Source organism: Notolabrus celidotus, chromosome 22 (genome assembly GCF_009762535.1).
Source record: "Notolabrus celidotus isolate fNotCel1 chromosome 22, fNotCel1.pri, whole genome shotgun sequence".
NCBI lineage: Eukaryota > Metazoa > Chordata > Actinopteri > Labriformes > Labridae > Notolabrus > Notolabrus celidotus.
The window spans coordinates 8,343,120-8,358,952 of NC_048293.1; the positions used below are offsets into that span (position 1 = coordinate 8,343,120).

At 38.1% G+C, this 15,833-nt stretch overlaps 1 protein-coding gene and 1 long non-coding RNA gene across 2 annotated transcripts in view; one reads left to right on the forward strand and one right to left on the reverse strand.

The window, feature by feature from the left end:
- The window catches only part of LOC117805876, a 35,283-nt gene extending 32,273 nt beyond the window's left edge, over positions 1–3,010 (forward strand). Inside the window, exon 3 of the long non-coding RNA XR_004629552.1 lies at positions 2,438–3,010. This is a non-coding gene — a long non-coding RNA (uncharacterized LOC117805876). The remainder of the gene's footprint in view (positions 1–2,437) is intronic.
- The window catches only part of LOC117805875 (uncharacterized protein C14orf132), a 29,660-nt gene extending 22,560 nt beyond the window's left edge, over positions 1–7,100 (reverse strand). The window contains exon 1 of the mRNA XM_034674470.1: positions 6,691–7,100. Within this exon, the coding sequence (XP_034530361.1) occupies positions 6,691–6,717 (27 nt within the window). The 5' untranslated portion in view covers positions 6,718–7,100. The remainder of the gene's footprint in view (positions 1–6,690) is intronic.
- Between the last annotated feature and the right edge of the window lie 8,733 nt (positions 7,101–15,833).

The following is a 15,833-nucleotide window of genomic DNA, read 5'->3' on the forward strand; positions in this document are numbered from 1 at the left end:
TCCTCAGTTGCATCTTACAGCAAAAACCATGGTCCACAGAGAGGTCCAAAGCATCAGAGGGATCTCATTGTTGAGACAGCCAGGAGAAGGGTATAAAAATGTTCCAAGGCATTAGATATACAATGGACCACAGTGAAGACCGTCATCATCAAGTGGAGAAAATATGGCACAACAGTGATATTACCAAGAACTGGACATCCCTCCAAAACTGGTGAAAAGACGAGAAGAAAACTGTTCATGGAGGCTTCCAAGAGGCCTACAGCAACATTAAAGGAGCTGCAGGGATTTCTGACCAGTACTGGCTGTGCACTACATGTGACAACATCTCTCCTATTCTTCATATGTTTCATCTATGAGTAGGGTGGCAAGGCGGAAGCCTTTTCTTATGAAGAAAAACATCCAAGCCTGGCAACATTTTTCAGAAACATACATGAAGTCTCCCAAAAGCATGTGGCAAAATGTTGTATGGTCTGATGAAACCAAGGTTGAACTTTCTGGCCATACTTCCAAAAGGTTATAGGTTTCATTAAAGGTAGAAAAAGTTCTGACATGATTTATCTTTGTCTATTTTTTTTTACATCACAAAACCTGGCATTTTAACAGGGGTTTGTAGACTTTTGATATCCACTGTAGCAGCCTCTACCATCAGTGAGTGAATGGGTGTGAATAGTGAATGTGACGAGTAGTGTATAAAGCACTTTGAGTGGTCAGAAAGACTAGAAAAGTGCTATATAAGTACATTTAACATCCTCTATATTTTTTGTTTTTAGACAGTGAGTTCATAATTTAAACACAACAGTAGAAGCCTTTAGAATTAGTACTACTTTATTTGTTGGTGACTATGGAGCAAACTTGTCAATTTAGCTTTTCTGAGTCGAGCTGTGACAATGCCTTTCTAGGATGAGGACTTACCGATTTGTCAGGCAAACTTGAAGCTAACTCAGAATATGAGTATGGATGTGGATATGGTACATAATCCATTAAAAAGTAAAGCTAGTGTAGTTAGCCCACTCTCTGATAGCATTTAGAGAGTGGGGAATACAAGTGGATGACCTACACAAGTAGGTTTTTGTAACATATTCATATTCATATGTCATTATGTTTTATATCATCATAAGGGTTGTGCCAATAAAAATACCAGACTCTGGAATGCCCCAATAACACCTGAAATTGTGGCATCAGTCATCACACAGATACCAACATTATTTGGTCTATAAGAAAAACATATTTTTCAATTGTCCTCAACAATAGCCTAAATACCAGTAACACATTTTATGGCTGCCATTAGTAACAACTTTTTTTTGTCAAAGAAGAACTGTTTTTACTTGAATAATTATGTAACAATATCAAGCAACAATAGTGTAATGCCAGCGACAAGTGAAACCTTAGTGAAAGCTGTTAAACTGTCAGAAAGCTGTGTTTTTCCATCCTGCATGTATTTCTTAAAAAGCATCAGTTAGTACTATATACACAAGAAAATCTATAGAGCACCTTTTTACACTTTTATATTGGCTTGTATACAGTGTAATGATAATAAAAACCAGCATGAAAAGGCTTTAAATTGTCTGAAACTTTTTCTGGAAAATGTGCTGAAAACAGGCCCAACAAAGGCAGTCACTTTCTTTTCATCTATTCTGAGCATTGATTTTTCCTGTCTATACAGCTCTTTGTAATTGGTTTAAGGTGGCTGTTTTTTTTTAGCTCATCCAGTTTACAACACTGAAGGGTCTTTAAAAGTGGGAAAAAAGCCTCAAAATTGGGCTCTTTTGCAAGTTTGCACTATCTCAAGACTACAGCTTTTTTTTTATAAAAAGCAATTGCTGAAATAGCAGACAAAAGACCAGAGGGGAAATGAACTCCCAAGGATAAAAGCCTTGTGTGCCATTATTGCACTCTTCAAATAAGCCTCCTTTATAAAGAGCAGGAGATTTATATATTTTTTAAAGAGACAGTCTGGGTGTGAAGAATCCACAGTGGGATTAGATGGTTATGTAATTAAATTTATATGCAATAGAGAGCAAAGATGGTCTTGATATAGGCCTTATGAGGGCTACCGTTTTTCGAAATGGGTTTTTCATAGGAAAATAATCTCATCGGTGAATTGTGCAACTGTTATATCCACATTTGGCTTCACATCAGGGAAAGTGGTGCACAAATTAGACTTGTTGTTGCTTCCATATCTAACAGTTATATTCGATTATGTGATTTATATCATGGTTTAGTTCAGACTTTTTATTTTGAAGTTGTATCAAAGTCAAAATCATCTCTTCTAATTGTATTGAGACTCTGGCACTTGTATATATTGTCATATCATTTGGCATACACTTGTATTTGCCTGTCTGGGGTTCCTGGTGCTGTGGGTAAACACAGATGGCTCTGTCTGTGTCTAGTGAGCCCATCATCCTCATTCATTCACTTTCATCTATCCCTCAAACAGGAGCAGAGATTGACAACCCTGTCAGCTGGAGTGACACAGAGTGATGAATGAGAGAGAAGCCGATGGCCCGTCACAAAGAGACAAAACATCTAAAGTGCAAATATGGAGACAGATCCGTAGCATCTTATTTATAAATCAAACTGTCTAGACGTGCAATTTATTAAAAGAAAAACAGTGATTATTTTCAAGGTTTGTGAATGCAACTCGTTGTATTGGCGATAATTAATAAAAGGCGAAGGCCAGTGGGTCACTCTGTACTAGACAGACAGAGCCTAAAGGGTTTTTGCTGCCATGTGTGGCAGATCTGTCAGCTGAAGCAAGTTTGGGACTGGCAACATGCCCAGGATGGCTTTGGAGCCTGTCTACAGCACATCAGACTTGACCTAAACATCAGTTGGAAACAGACTGGCTCATTTCTTATGCCTTAACATCTTCCATTTTAATTACTTTGACAGTGACAGCCTGCACAAGATAAAGAGCATGTAAATGATTTGATTAACAATCCCTGTTGTTGACATGAAACTGATAAATAAACTTACATGCAGGTTGGATATACATATTTTGATATCCATATTTAAAGCTTGGAGGAGTTTTTTTGTCCATTTTTGGCAGAGCTGTAGATCTTATCACTGACGAGATGATCTTGTTTGCTTTTGTGGATCATAAAGAGGCATCTGTATCTGTTTCAATCAGTTCCACAACCAACTAAAAACTCGGCACAGGGCTTTTAGAGAGCGAGGAAAAGTTAACAGAAACACTTCTCTTTTGTCTTTTTAAAAGATAAAGAACAGCTTGCTTCGTTGACTTCAGATTAATATTCAAAAGCTCATTGTGATTGCCACCTATTAATCCGTGTTTCACAGTGCTTCAGGATGCCACCACTTTCAGGGTAATGAAGTATGTGTCTTTTCATTTCAAACTAGTGAGGCATTGCTGCCAAATGCAAATCACTAACCAAACACAAAAGTGCATATTATGTTCAGCTGAGAGCTATTCAATATCTTTCTGTTATATCATACAAATCCATTTTGGGGAAAAGTGACAAATCCAGCAAAACAATAGCCAGTTATGTTACGGGTCTGACTGGAGTTCTGCATAATTGTTGGGCACATTTCATGTCCTAGTCTTGGAGATTGTATCCCAACTTAATGCAAGTGATTCAAGGAATCAAATTCTATAATAATTTCAAATTCTTATAAATATTAATCTCAGTAATAAGTGTAAACTGTTCTCTTTAAGTTAACTGCATCAATAATGTGAGCACAGTTACCATTCTAATCATTTAGTCATCCTATACAGGGGCAAACAACCGGCTTCTCTGAGTTGGCATTCTTTAAAACTTTCCCCGTCTTTTGGAGAAATTATGTCAGCATCAGTCATGTTTTACAGACAGAGTGAGGGCGATGGTCCAATGATTCACTGGTAGCAGAGCCACATGAGATGGATGGGCAAAAAATCATCCATTTAGAAGTCAATCTTTGAAACTCTGAGGACATTTGCCCGACTTCATTCACTGTCACCATTACAGAGCGACTCAGGGCACTGAAATGAATTTCACATCAGTAAAATTAGCCATTACCTGTCTGGAAGGGCTGCATTGTTGAGTAGAAAGTATATGGGTGCTGAAGAAATAGGTGAACTGGAAGAGCACCAGGAAATATGTATGAGGTAATGGGGTCACGGCGAAATGGTAGCAAATCAAAGCCTTAATGTCGACATTGTTGCCATCTTCCACAAAGAATTTTAACATTAAACAACAAATCACTGTGTTTGTTTACAATACATTCCAGGTAGAAAGCCTCTGTGTCACATTGATCAAATAGAATGTGAAGCGCAGCGGCAGCCAAGAAATGGTTCAGTGCTGTAGAGTGACAATAAAGAGGAGATAGGCATTTTTTTAGATTATCACCTGCAAAAGCAAACATGCTCGATGATAACTCTGGATTAATCATCTGAAATGGTGATGCTAGCTTGGCTACCAATATTTTACAGTTCAATATTTAGGCTGGCTAGCCAAAGCTTTGGTTATAGATTAACATCAGCATCAGTAGAAATAGAGATTATAATTTCATACCTGTGTTCAACTGTGGCAGAAGGCCATTTTGTTAACTAGGTCAATTTTGTTCAGACTTGAAGGGCTTGGGATTGTATTCATGTTGTTTGGTAGATGATAAGATGTAGCTGTTGGGGGTTTTGGGATATTCATAGTAGCTAGTAAATCAACAAAGGACATACAATTAATAGGAATGTCAGATAAGAGGGAACACTGATTTTATCTGTGAAGTTATCTTAAACATTACAATTAAATTAAAAATTAAACAGCATATTAACAACTGGCCAATGTGACATGTTTGTGGATTTGCGTAATCTTCGCCAGTTGTACATGGAAGTCATTATTACTATCAAGGCCACATTTTTTCAGCAAACTCTTACACCTGAAGTTGGTTCCATTTCACCACTTCTGTCAGAGTCCCACAGTAGTTTAAGTTAAACTAATTTCACTCCACCGTTACGTTCAATATGTGCCTACACTCAGACATTAAAAAGACTCTTTCAACCACTCCCAAATGCCCTGGTTGAAGCATTCAGCCATACTTGTTTTGAGAATCAGTAACTGACTATTCACATAAGCTCTTGATAGAGGTCTACCTCAGTCACTCACTGTGTTTCTGTCAGTTACTGTAAACCTGGCTCTTTCGCACTACAACCTGCACTGGAATTTTTCCGTCTCCCAAGGGTTAAATTACACTTATACCTTCGGGGTCAGGCTTAGGGTCACAGGCTTCTTCAGGACCAGATATAACCTCTTATAACACTCACTGTAAATTCAGTCAAGCTTTTACAGGAACAGAATAACCTCTCACACCCCTCATTATAACTACGCCCACCACATGATGAAGACACCACTGCTGCACTGATAGGGATAGCAGTTTCCTTGACAACTAAGGTTATGATTACAGGCTGCCTTCATTTAGCCTTTGTTCTATCTCTTGTTGCCAGTCCCACTCGCCTTCCCAAATCATGTTTCTGTTTTTCCCAGAGTACATTATGAACATAAGTTTTGAGCTATTATCACAAAGAGACAGTTATGGTAAATGACTGATATGAACTTATCTGAGAGGTTACATACTCTCAGATTGTTTTGTTAGAATTATTATCTGGACTTACGCTGCACCTCCATTTTTACTGTTAATTTTTTAATTTCTCATTGATCAAATTATATAAACCATTCAACATAAGCCAGAATGGTCTCCTGAGCCTTCTTCCTCATCCGTGTTTACAAGCTTTAAGAAATCTCTCAACCCAAGTGTCTAGAAACACAACACCACATTAAGTATCTGATATTCTAATTGCTGCGTAATGTTAATGAATACCAAGTGATTATTGCACTCACTGAAAGTTTGCAAAATGATAGAGTGAATAATGCTGACACCACATTATTACTCCCCTCTACCTTTCAAATCAGGAGCTTAAATGTATTCTCAGGCTGCTCCATGCTCGGATAACTTTCTATTTAGAGATCCTTGATTTAAAAAGATTTGGGAGCATTTGGCTAAGACTGGCCTGCAGAACAGCCACTGGCAGCTCAGATCACACTCTGGACCGTTTAATAGATGTTGCACAGAAAATGGCAAAGTAGATGACACCAGACACACCAAATGAGCAGCCTGACAGAGAGAGAGAAGAGGAGAACCAGCACAACAGCTCCTAATGGAAACAAATCACATGTCCAACAGATGCACAATAACACATCTTCTTCATGAAACCAAATGAATTGAGATATTCAGATGTTTCAATCAAACTAGTGGCATTCAGCTGACAAATAAGGCAATGCATATTGAATCTAAATAGGAAAAACTATGAAATGCCCATTGGAGATTTAAATTGTGTTGTGAAGGATTCTGACACAACATTTTGTAAAAGTACAGCATGTTCAAGTCAGACAAACCAACTGAAAGCTTAATAAACTTTGAGTGGATAGGTAGGAGAGTCAAGGGGATTAAGTTCCTGAAAGTACAGGAATAAACACAGTTTAACACAAATCAAAACATAACACAAATCAAAACTGCTATTCTAATAAAGGTGATTAAAAAATGTAGATTCTGAGCTTCTTGATAAACAGTGTTGAGATGCGTGTAAAGTCTGAACTAGTAAAAGCACATCACGAACTTGTTGACCGGCCACGCCCATCAAATCCACGGAAAAATGAAAATAAAATAAAGTTACAGTTACACATTTTCACCATGTCTCACCTGCGCAGCCATGAATGACAGATCCATACTGTTGCTCCGTTCAAGCCAAGGCACTCAATGAAAGATGAAGACGTGCGTAGTTTTTCCTCTTATTCCCCGATGGAGCATTTGCCTGCTTTTATTTTCTCTTTTTGGTTTTCACGCGGTATCCACTCTCTTTATAAGTTGGCGGACTTCATGTGAGCAGCATGTCGAAGATGGCGAGTCAAAATAAAATAAATGGGGAGGAGAAGCAGAGGAGAGATGTTACAGAGCGCAGGAAGAGCGGCTGAGCAGACGGAGAAATGGAGAAAAGTGGCGATGGAGAGAGAGGAGGAGGAGGAGGAAGAGGAGGAGGCTGTGGAAGAGACTGTCACATATAACGAAGAAGGTGCTTCTCGACTCTCTCTTTGTCTCTTTCTCTCTCTCTCTTTCTCTCTCTCTCTCTCTCTCTCTCTCTCTCTCTCTCTCTGTTCCTTGTCCTCATTTCTTCATGTTTATTTCCTGCTTCTTTTCCGTACCCTCTTATATTTGTGTGCACCACTTTTCAACACTTGAGATGTACAATTTTTTTTTTTATACTTCTTTTGTAGGGTTTCAATCTCTTTTTTCCCACTAGCATTCAATTCATCAATGACTATCTTTACCTAGAAACACTGCCCCCACATTGTTACAAATCATCCCTCAATCCATTTACATGTTTTTCTTTGAAAAGATGAATTAATTGAAAGCTTTATATGTATTTCATCATGACTGTAAATCTTTAAATCTCAAATAAAGCACAGACAGCATTTTCATTTAACATCTTTGTTTTGGCTGCCATATGAGACAAGTTTCCCTTTGGATTTTTTGCCAGAGTAGAATTTTCTTCTTTACCTACGAAACCAACTCAAACTCCAATGCTTTCATAAGCTTGATCAACACCAATGAAAAAAATGCCTATTAGGTTTTCCAAACGATGCCGTGTTTTAATTTTAAATGCTCGTTTTAGTTGGCGAAACTGAAAAAATATCTGAGAGGAAAAAACTTGGCCCAACTTTTGGCAAGGCCGATCTGAAGCCAGTTTACTTGTCTGCTTATGATTAAGAAATTACAACAACAGCACAAAAGTGCTATATGAACCATAGGCTTCTTGTTTCTGTGTAAATTTCATTTTGAAAACACATGACTTACCGTTCAATACCAGCCATAAAAGAAAAACGCCTATTACAGGTTAAACTCAGATAAACCCCATTCCATGCACAAAGCAAGGTCCATAAAGATATGGGTCTTTAGTTGTATATGTAAGAATTGTCTAACCTGCACAGATCTCTGACATCAACCAGGTGTAACGCCGTTGTAATGGATAATTCTGACTGTGAGACAGGTCTAACCATCCCATGAGATGAAAAGGCCACATCAACTCTGTTCTGGCTAAATGGGAATTCATTCTGAAGCTAGGCTACACAGTCCTCTGCTCAGTCTGCCTGAGGGAGTTTGATATGTTGTGTACGAATACTGATTGTAATTTTTAGTGTTCACAAATGGATGTTAAATTCCCACTTATTAAAGGCCAAGTTGTCTAAGATTCTATGCCAGGCCTACCTGTGTCTTTAAAGTCAGCCTGGAATTAATTTGACTGTGATGTAGAGAGTTGAACTGAATCTATAAGATAAACCGATGTGAGTATGGATACTTGATTCTTCATCCAGCCCTTACAAATGTTCATTGAAAACTGGTGACCCAAATTAATGACACATTTTTGAATTAACTAGGCCTGCAGAATGAAAGATTGTGCTATTATTCATTGGAGGGTCTCTTCAAAAAGCCAATTAACAAGCTCTACTTACAGTGTGAGGAGTGATTCATTTAATGGTGACCCGGCCTCCACGATGAATACTAAAATACCTTAGTTGAGTAACACTGGAGTCTACATACAGAGCAGTTTCAAAGAGCTCAATCGTAGTGGTCAGACAGCTTGCCCTCAGATTCTCATATATTTTATAGGTCATACTTCAAAAGAACTTTCTATCAGTCTTTTTCCTTTTCTGAAAAAAATCCAGCATTTAGAGATAGCGTTACAGTTTTTATTTGGAGCTGGGGGAAATAGTGATGGTACTGGCTCAATCTGACACCCTTAGCTTTATCTCATGTTGTGTTTTTGATAGTTTACCGTAACCTCTGCTTTGTAGGGGATAAAGCAGATCCCCTAGATCAGCAGCTTAGACTCCAACCGGCCGGCTTTTCTGCTGAGCAAGCACACTCAACATCCAGTCATATTCTCTGGTGTGGGTGATCTCTCTTTACTACGGGTCACAGCTTTAGTTCCAGTTTCTAAGACCATCATTTAATACTGTGTGAGCTTAATATCTAATTTAAAAACTTTAAAGCACTTTGTATTGCTCATATTCACAATCAGGACCATATCTTCCCTACACATTAACTTTGAAATTTAAAATATGACACATATACTGACTTTTAATTACATTTAACTGTGACCTTATGGCTGCGAAAGGGGTTTTATGGGGCCAAACTGATTATCTTTAACTCTTGGAAACCCATAAAAATCTTTCTAGATATGCCCAACTAATTTTCGTGCAAGACACAACATTTGACTCTGTTCATGGTTGAACGGAGGCAGCCTGAAAGCTGGATAGTGGGATCTAGAAACTAAACCCATTACTTGCTCCTGCAAGGAAGTTTTAGAAGTTGTTGATTTTGGCACCGCCTGAGAAAAGAACAGCAATTCTTGCCTCTTTGATGTTTTCTGTCTGGGACATGTAAAAGCAATTACTTTGTAACAAAAAATTTAATCTTCCTTTCTTTTAATAGTTAACTCTTTCAATTAGAAATTGTTTGCTGGGGAAATGTAAATACAGTCTACTTCAGCAGTGTGCAGTTATCCACTTTGTGCAATGCTTTCCCACAGCAGTGGTTTCAGGTATTTAAAATAACTTAATAATCAGGCGTTATGCTGATGATCTGATTTTCTATTGTAGTCCTTGAAGGGGCATCAGTGTTCATTTCAGTCTTTTTCATAACCAGCTGAAAACTTTAAAATTACTTGCGTAGAACAAAGGTTTATCATTACATACACAATGTTCATCACTAACTTGCAGCATGTTTTAAACTGTTTTTTTTTGTTAAAAAGGCTCCCTAAAAAGATCAAGACCAAACAAAAAAAAAAAAATAAAGTAAAATAAAATGAAAATAAGAAGGGAGAGGTGAAAACAAAACACAAATGACAAAAAAAGGAAAAAAGAAAAAAAGAAAAGAAAAGTAAAAATAGCACCATACGATTAAAAATTACTAAAAGCTCCATGAGGAGATTACACAAGAGTCTTTGAGAAAGTGGCCATGGACATAAAATACACGGAGCAAGACAATCAAGAAGCAGCAATGGAATGTTAAGAAAGACACAAGCAGACACAACAGGACAACATTAAACAGTGCTGTACACATTTGCATCAGACGGTGACTATCAATCATTAAACTATAGCGGCATACACTTCAAATGAAGCAACGTATAGACTGAGCAACAAATGCACACAACGAATAGACAACACAAGCAAGCAACAGCAAGTTAAAAAACACACTAAAATTCACAGATGGCTGACACAAGGTGGCAGTAGCAGGGGGAAATGGGACATAAAGACAAAAGTAAATATCCTTTTAAATCATTTTTAGCATAGCTTTAATCAACGTGCACACAGTTGCAGTTTCTAATCATCTAATGCATGTATGTTCCATCAGTTAGAATGAGGTGGCATGCTGTTTGTATCATGTGTTATAGACTGAATCTTCATGTGTATTGGAATGAGCAAGTCGTGAAAAATAACAACCAAGTTTATAAAACCTTATGGACAGGAGACTGACCAATGTTCCTTTGACTTTTCACCTCCTATGTTCCAAAATAGGATTTATAATGGCTGTTTGAGATGCTGCTGCAGAGAGTTACATTTCTCAAAACTGAATTCATTATAGTGCTTTAGAGAGGGGAAATGACAGAACACAGTTGATAAGCCCTCTTTGCTGAAATCTAAGAATCACGTTAAATCCTGTCTTTCAGACAAACAAGTTAATGCAGAATTTTTCAGTGATACTGTTCCACTTTGAAGACTGTTTTATTAATTTTAAAAAGACGCTAGGACACTTTGCCTCAAGTGATTCAGTGATCCATTTAGCAAAACGGTACATCCATTTTCTTCTAATGCTGTAATTTCCTGGGAAAAGCATTTTCTCAGGATTAAGTTATAAAAATGATACAATACTGGTACAATACATGATGGAGTCAGTGTAATGTACTCTTAAAATTATTAACTGGGCACTGATCATTTGAACCTGACTTTGCAAGGGTGCTCGCAGAACAGATTGTTTACATGACCTGTAGTCCAGTAAATTGTAATTTGCTCCTTTTCTACAAAACTGTTACTGCATTTTTTTATTCTTTTTTGTCCCTAAATAATGTTTTAGTAGCAAAAGAAGTCTCTGGCGAACTGATTGGTGATTTGATTTTGTGTTTATGTCATTTATAGAGGTCGCTAAGAGATAAAATTAGATCAATGTTCAAATATACTATGAAAAGTAGATGACATACACTTGGTCATAGAGAACTGTCGACTACAGAATCTCTTAACTGAACAAATGTGGCACGTAAATGACCTGTGTTTTTAGAGTTCAGATATGAATATGCACACCTTTTTTATAAAAAGGCTGGCCTATGAAGCAGAGGCAGTGACCCATTGGTTAACTTTATGGTGTTTGGTTACATCTCCTACTGGACCAGCTCTACCCTTTCCTCCTGTTCCCAGATCATGAATATATATATATATATATACACTGTATATACAATATGGATGGAATAATGTGTCAGTGTCAGAATGAACAAATGGACACCCAAAAGCGCGGGTAATACAGGGAAGGTGTGCATGTAAACACAAACAACTTTTGTTCAAGATGCTGCAAAATGTGCAAAGTTTGCAGTACCTGTCATAGGCATTGTCTGCTACTTTAGTAACCCACTGTTATGCAGCTACAGGTAATAAGTGGAAGGTGTACGTTACTGCCAAGCAGAGAGCTGAAAGAGCTGTTGTGTGTCAGGGAAGTGTCGGTACATCGTGAGCACAAAGACTGAGGCTGCAGCGATCATGAGCATAGATGAGCAAACAACAGTGTGGCTAATTTTTCCGTTTCATCATTGATATGTAATATCTTTGCACTATTTTCAGTTATATATAGGTAGTAATTAATTATTACTTTTAAATTAACATTTTTAAAATATATTAAATTATGCCTCAACATTTTTGGTGATGGAGTTGTAACTTGATAATGGTGCACAGTGAATGTAAAATAGCGTTCATGTATACTAACTTAAGGCGATAATAAATCCCAGTAGATATTTAATTTGGGTGCTAGTTTACTTCTTAGGTACTTCCTCTTCAGTAAGAATATTGTGTACTTCATTCTCACCTCTGACTATTAGAGAGTCAGAGAGAAAGAAACCTCTGCTTTTTTATGCAAGAAAAATGGGGCCATGGTCCTCTCACTTTGTAACCACCTTGTTTTTTCCACCGCCCTTTTAATGTTGTTCTGGACATGCCCACTGGGCACCCACTGTTCCCATTTCACAGCAGGATTACCCCGGTGAAAACAGATTATCAACAAACTTCAAGATGAATCTTGTCATGTTACACTACACCAGGTTGATGGTAATGAGTTGGAATAATGTCAGACCACCTTCTAGGTTGGCCTGCTCAACATTTATGAATGCCTGTGGTGTGACTGATGTGCTCTCTGTCACCAAGGCACCCACTGCCCAGTGTGAGTTTATGTATTTATGTATACCTATGTTTGTGCGTGTACTGGTAGATTCTTTGGGGATCGGACATGCCCTTTGATTATTCCTAAATATCCCATATCTTTGGGGATTTTTTGTAATTTTGCCTGTGACAGAAGCAATGAATAACATCACTGGTGATGAAAATCTACACATAATCAATCAAAAAGCAATGTATCTTATGGGAGGTTGCACCCAAACCACAAGGGGGGGAACATGTAATGAGAACAGTCTCATGTTCCTTTCCATAAACTCATGGGTTTATTATTTTTCAAAGATGATAGAGTAAATTCATCCTCCTCCTCCTCCCACACAAACACAACATGCCACCCTCACACTTTTCATGTGCTGTATAAGCGCTTTTCTCGGCTTCATGCACCCAAAGTGCAATACGCCTTAGTTTGTCTCCTCTCAGCTGATGCATAGCCAACAAGGCAGGTGATTCATAATTAATGCTCAGCTGGATATATTGAAATTCATCATGTGTGTTTGACCATGGCTAACCCACAGGGATGCAGTCTTTACATTGCTCTACACCGAATTTCTTTGCACATTCTTCACATGAGCCACCAGCGAGTTCATATAACAGACATGCAGTCAAGTTTCTGTCTCGCTTTTGAAACTGAGAGCTCATAAGTTGTTTTTTCTGACTTGGACCTTATGTGAGCAGAGCAATACATCATCAAGAGGTTTTATTATTTTTAGTTTCCACTTGGCTAAGTCACTTTACTTTCCATCAACCAACAATAGGGATGGAGAAGCTATTGTGATAAACCTCTTTGTGCATCTGCGCGCCACATCTGTTCCGGCTAAATTAATGCATTTCAACCATATCACAGTCCAAAATTGCAATGGCCTCTCTGGCATTGTGTCTCTGACTGTGGCTGTTATTGAGCAGTCGGATGTGATAAAGCACTTTGGTGCCAGATGTACAGTGTGTGCAATTGCTCTTGAAAAAAAAAAAACAAGCACAGATTTTTTTTTTGATGCTCACAGGTGAAATAGTGTAGTGTTTGTGTTTGCATCATGCACTCATATGTATTTGCTGCATGTGACCATAGGCCAAAAAATGTCTCTACACTATTTATGGGTGTTTTGCTTGTATATGCTACCTAAAGCTAGACTGTAGAGACTTTGTAATAGGATTAAAGGTTCTTTTAAGATATCCTTATAATTATGTTCCAAAAACCCAGTAGTATTTGTTGCTTTGGGATGCTTATTCTGCCAGATTGTCGTTTTGACACTACAGCTAAGAGTGCCAAAGTCGAGTGTCTTCAAAATATGCATTGTAGATGTTCACCATGGGTTTTTCATGAGTTACATTCTTTTGAAAACCAAAGTCAGTGGTGTGTAACTCTTGTGGTGCATTGTAGAGAATTTTGGGCATAAATATTTTTTAGAACTCTATAGATGAGCAAATGCTTTCACTGGTTGAAGACCAAATATGGGATCACCAGTTCACTTCCTGGGCTGAGGTGCTCTTGAGCATGACACCATACCCCAACAGCTCAGGATGCGTGTCCATGTGTAGCCCCCTCACTCTGACACCTCTCCATTAGTGCATGACCATAGGGTTCTGTTTGTTTATGTGTGTGAACTTCATCCTATCTGTGTGTGGCATGATTCAACACCAGGATGGATGGATGGCTTATATTTTTACAACAAATTCCAATGCAACCAAGGATGCCCTACATACAACAATCTATACATGACACATAATGTTTTATAAAATAACAGGTCCCAAACATCTGTCCTGCTTGTTTTTTTCCAGATTTTCTTAAACTAAGAAGGAACTTTCTAAATGTTCCTTCATGTATGGTAAGTATGTAGAATGTTGAGAAAGCACACTTTGTGCCCTTTTACACTCAAAGAGAAGGAGAAATTAATCTTTGTAAAGCTTTGAGCCCAGCATCTTGTGTGCCACAGCTGCTTTATTGTTCTTTAATGCCACCAGGCAACCTCTCAGGCATGGGGAAGATTAGTAGTCACATCAAAAGAGCCAACTGCCAATCTTAAACCGATGAGAACAGAGGAGTTTCTCCCTCAAGGATTCCCTGAGGTAATCCTCAAACTTTCGAAATGTATGTGTGACTAAAATACTTTTAAATTGTTGTGCAACATATCAGGGTATACCTCTTTTTAATGCCATCATCCATTTTTTTTAACGTAAAAATGTATCTGTTACTGTCTTTGTGGCCTTTAGCAATGCATTTATGGCACAAAATCCACCAAACTACTCCCAACATAAATAATTTCATAGTGTGGCTCTTTTTAAGAATTAGGTTGCTTTAAAGGCAATTGAATGTTTATGCCCTTAGCCAATACACATCCATGCACATCCTGCTGCCTGTGTAAACCACTTTGCACGTTAGATGGAGGAGGAACAAGCACTGTGGTTTGACCCTTGACCGTATACATCCTTCAGCTCTCATTGCGTCAGTACGGTCAGAAACACGCCTCTCACTGCAGCAACTGCATCAAGGTCCCATATGCATTACTGTGCCCTTTGACAGCTGGGATGGAGCCACACACACACACACACACACACACACACACACACACACACACACACACACACACACACACACACACACACACACACACACACACACACTCACAGAATCAGTCTTAAACGTACCTGACAAGAGTGACATTGCGGTTTAAACACCTGATTTTTTACACATTAACTGGAAATCAACTTTAAACACAACAAAGAGAAAGTGTTAAGAAATGTTTGACAAACCGCCAGAAAGAAAGGTTTGGTTGATTTATGTGCAACGTTTATCAATTTAGGAGTCTATTAAAGTTTCACTGTTACATTCAGAATTTAGATCAATCATGTTTTTTTATTTGGTCTCATTCTTTGCAGTCTTACTAATATTCCCATGAATAATTGTATCACGTGTCCCATATTTAGCCCACTACTATACAGTAGAAGAGCCCAGAGCCCAGTGCCTAAGGATGGCTGAGAATGATTTGACATCCTTGTACTGTAGGTCTGATGAGTTGTAAAGCCTCGGGGTGACAGGCAGCCGACCAATCAGGGCACATAAAAGAGCTGCTATGTGCTCAACTGTCACCATTACATCATTGTTAAGAAGATTCCTTAAGGTTCCTGAAGATGTCAGGAACAGTTGTCTAATGATTTTGATGATTTTTTAATAAAACATACCATAATATAATAAACAGGCTGGCAGTTTTACATATATTTGCATTATTAGGGGAATGGATAAGTTGACGTTCAGATGGATGGATTCTGGCTGTTCGCCAAGAGCCTTAAATCCCACCTCAGCTCCTCCTCTTTGCCTATTTCTTGAGCGATCAAAAATAGATTGAATCAGCATTTTTA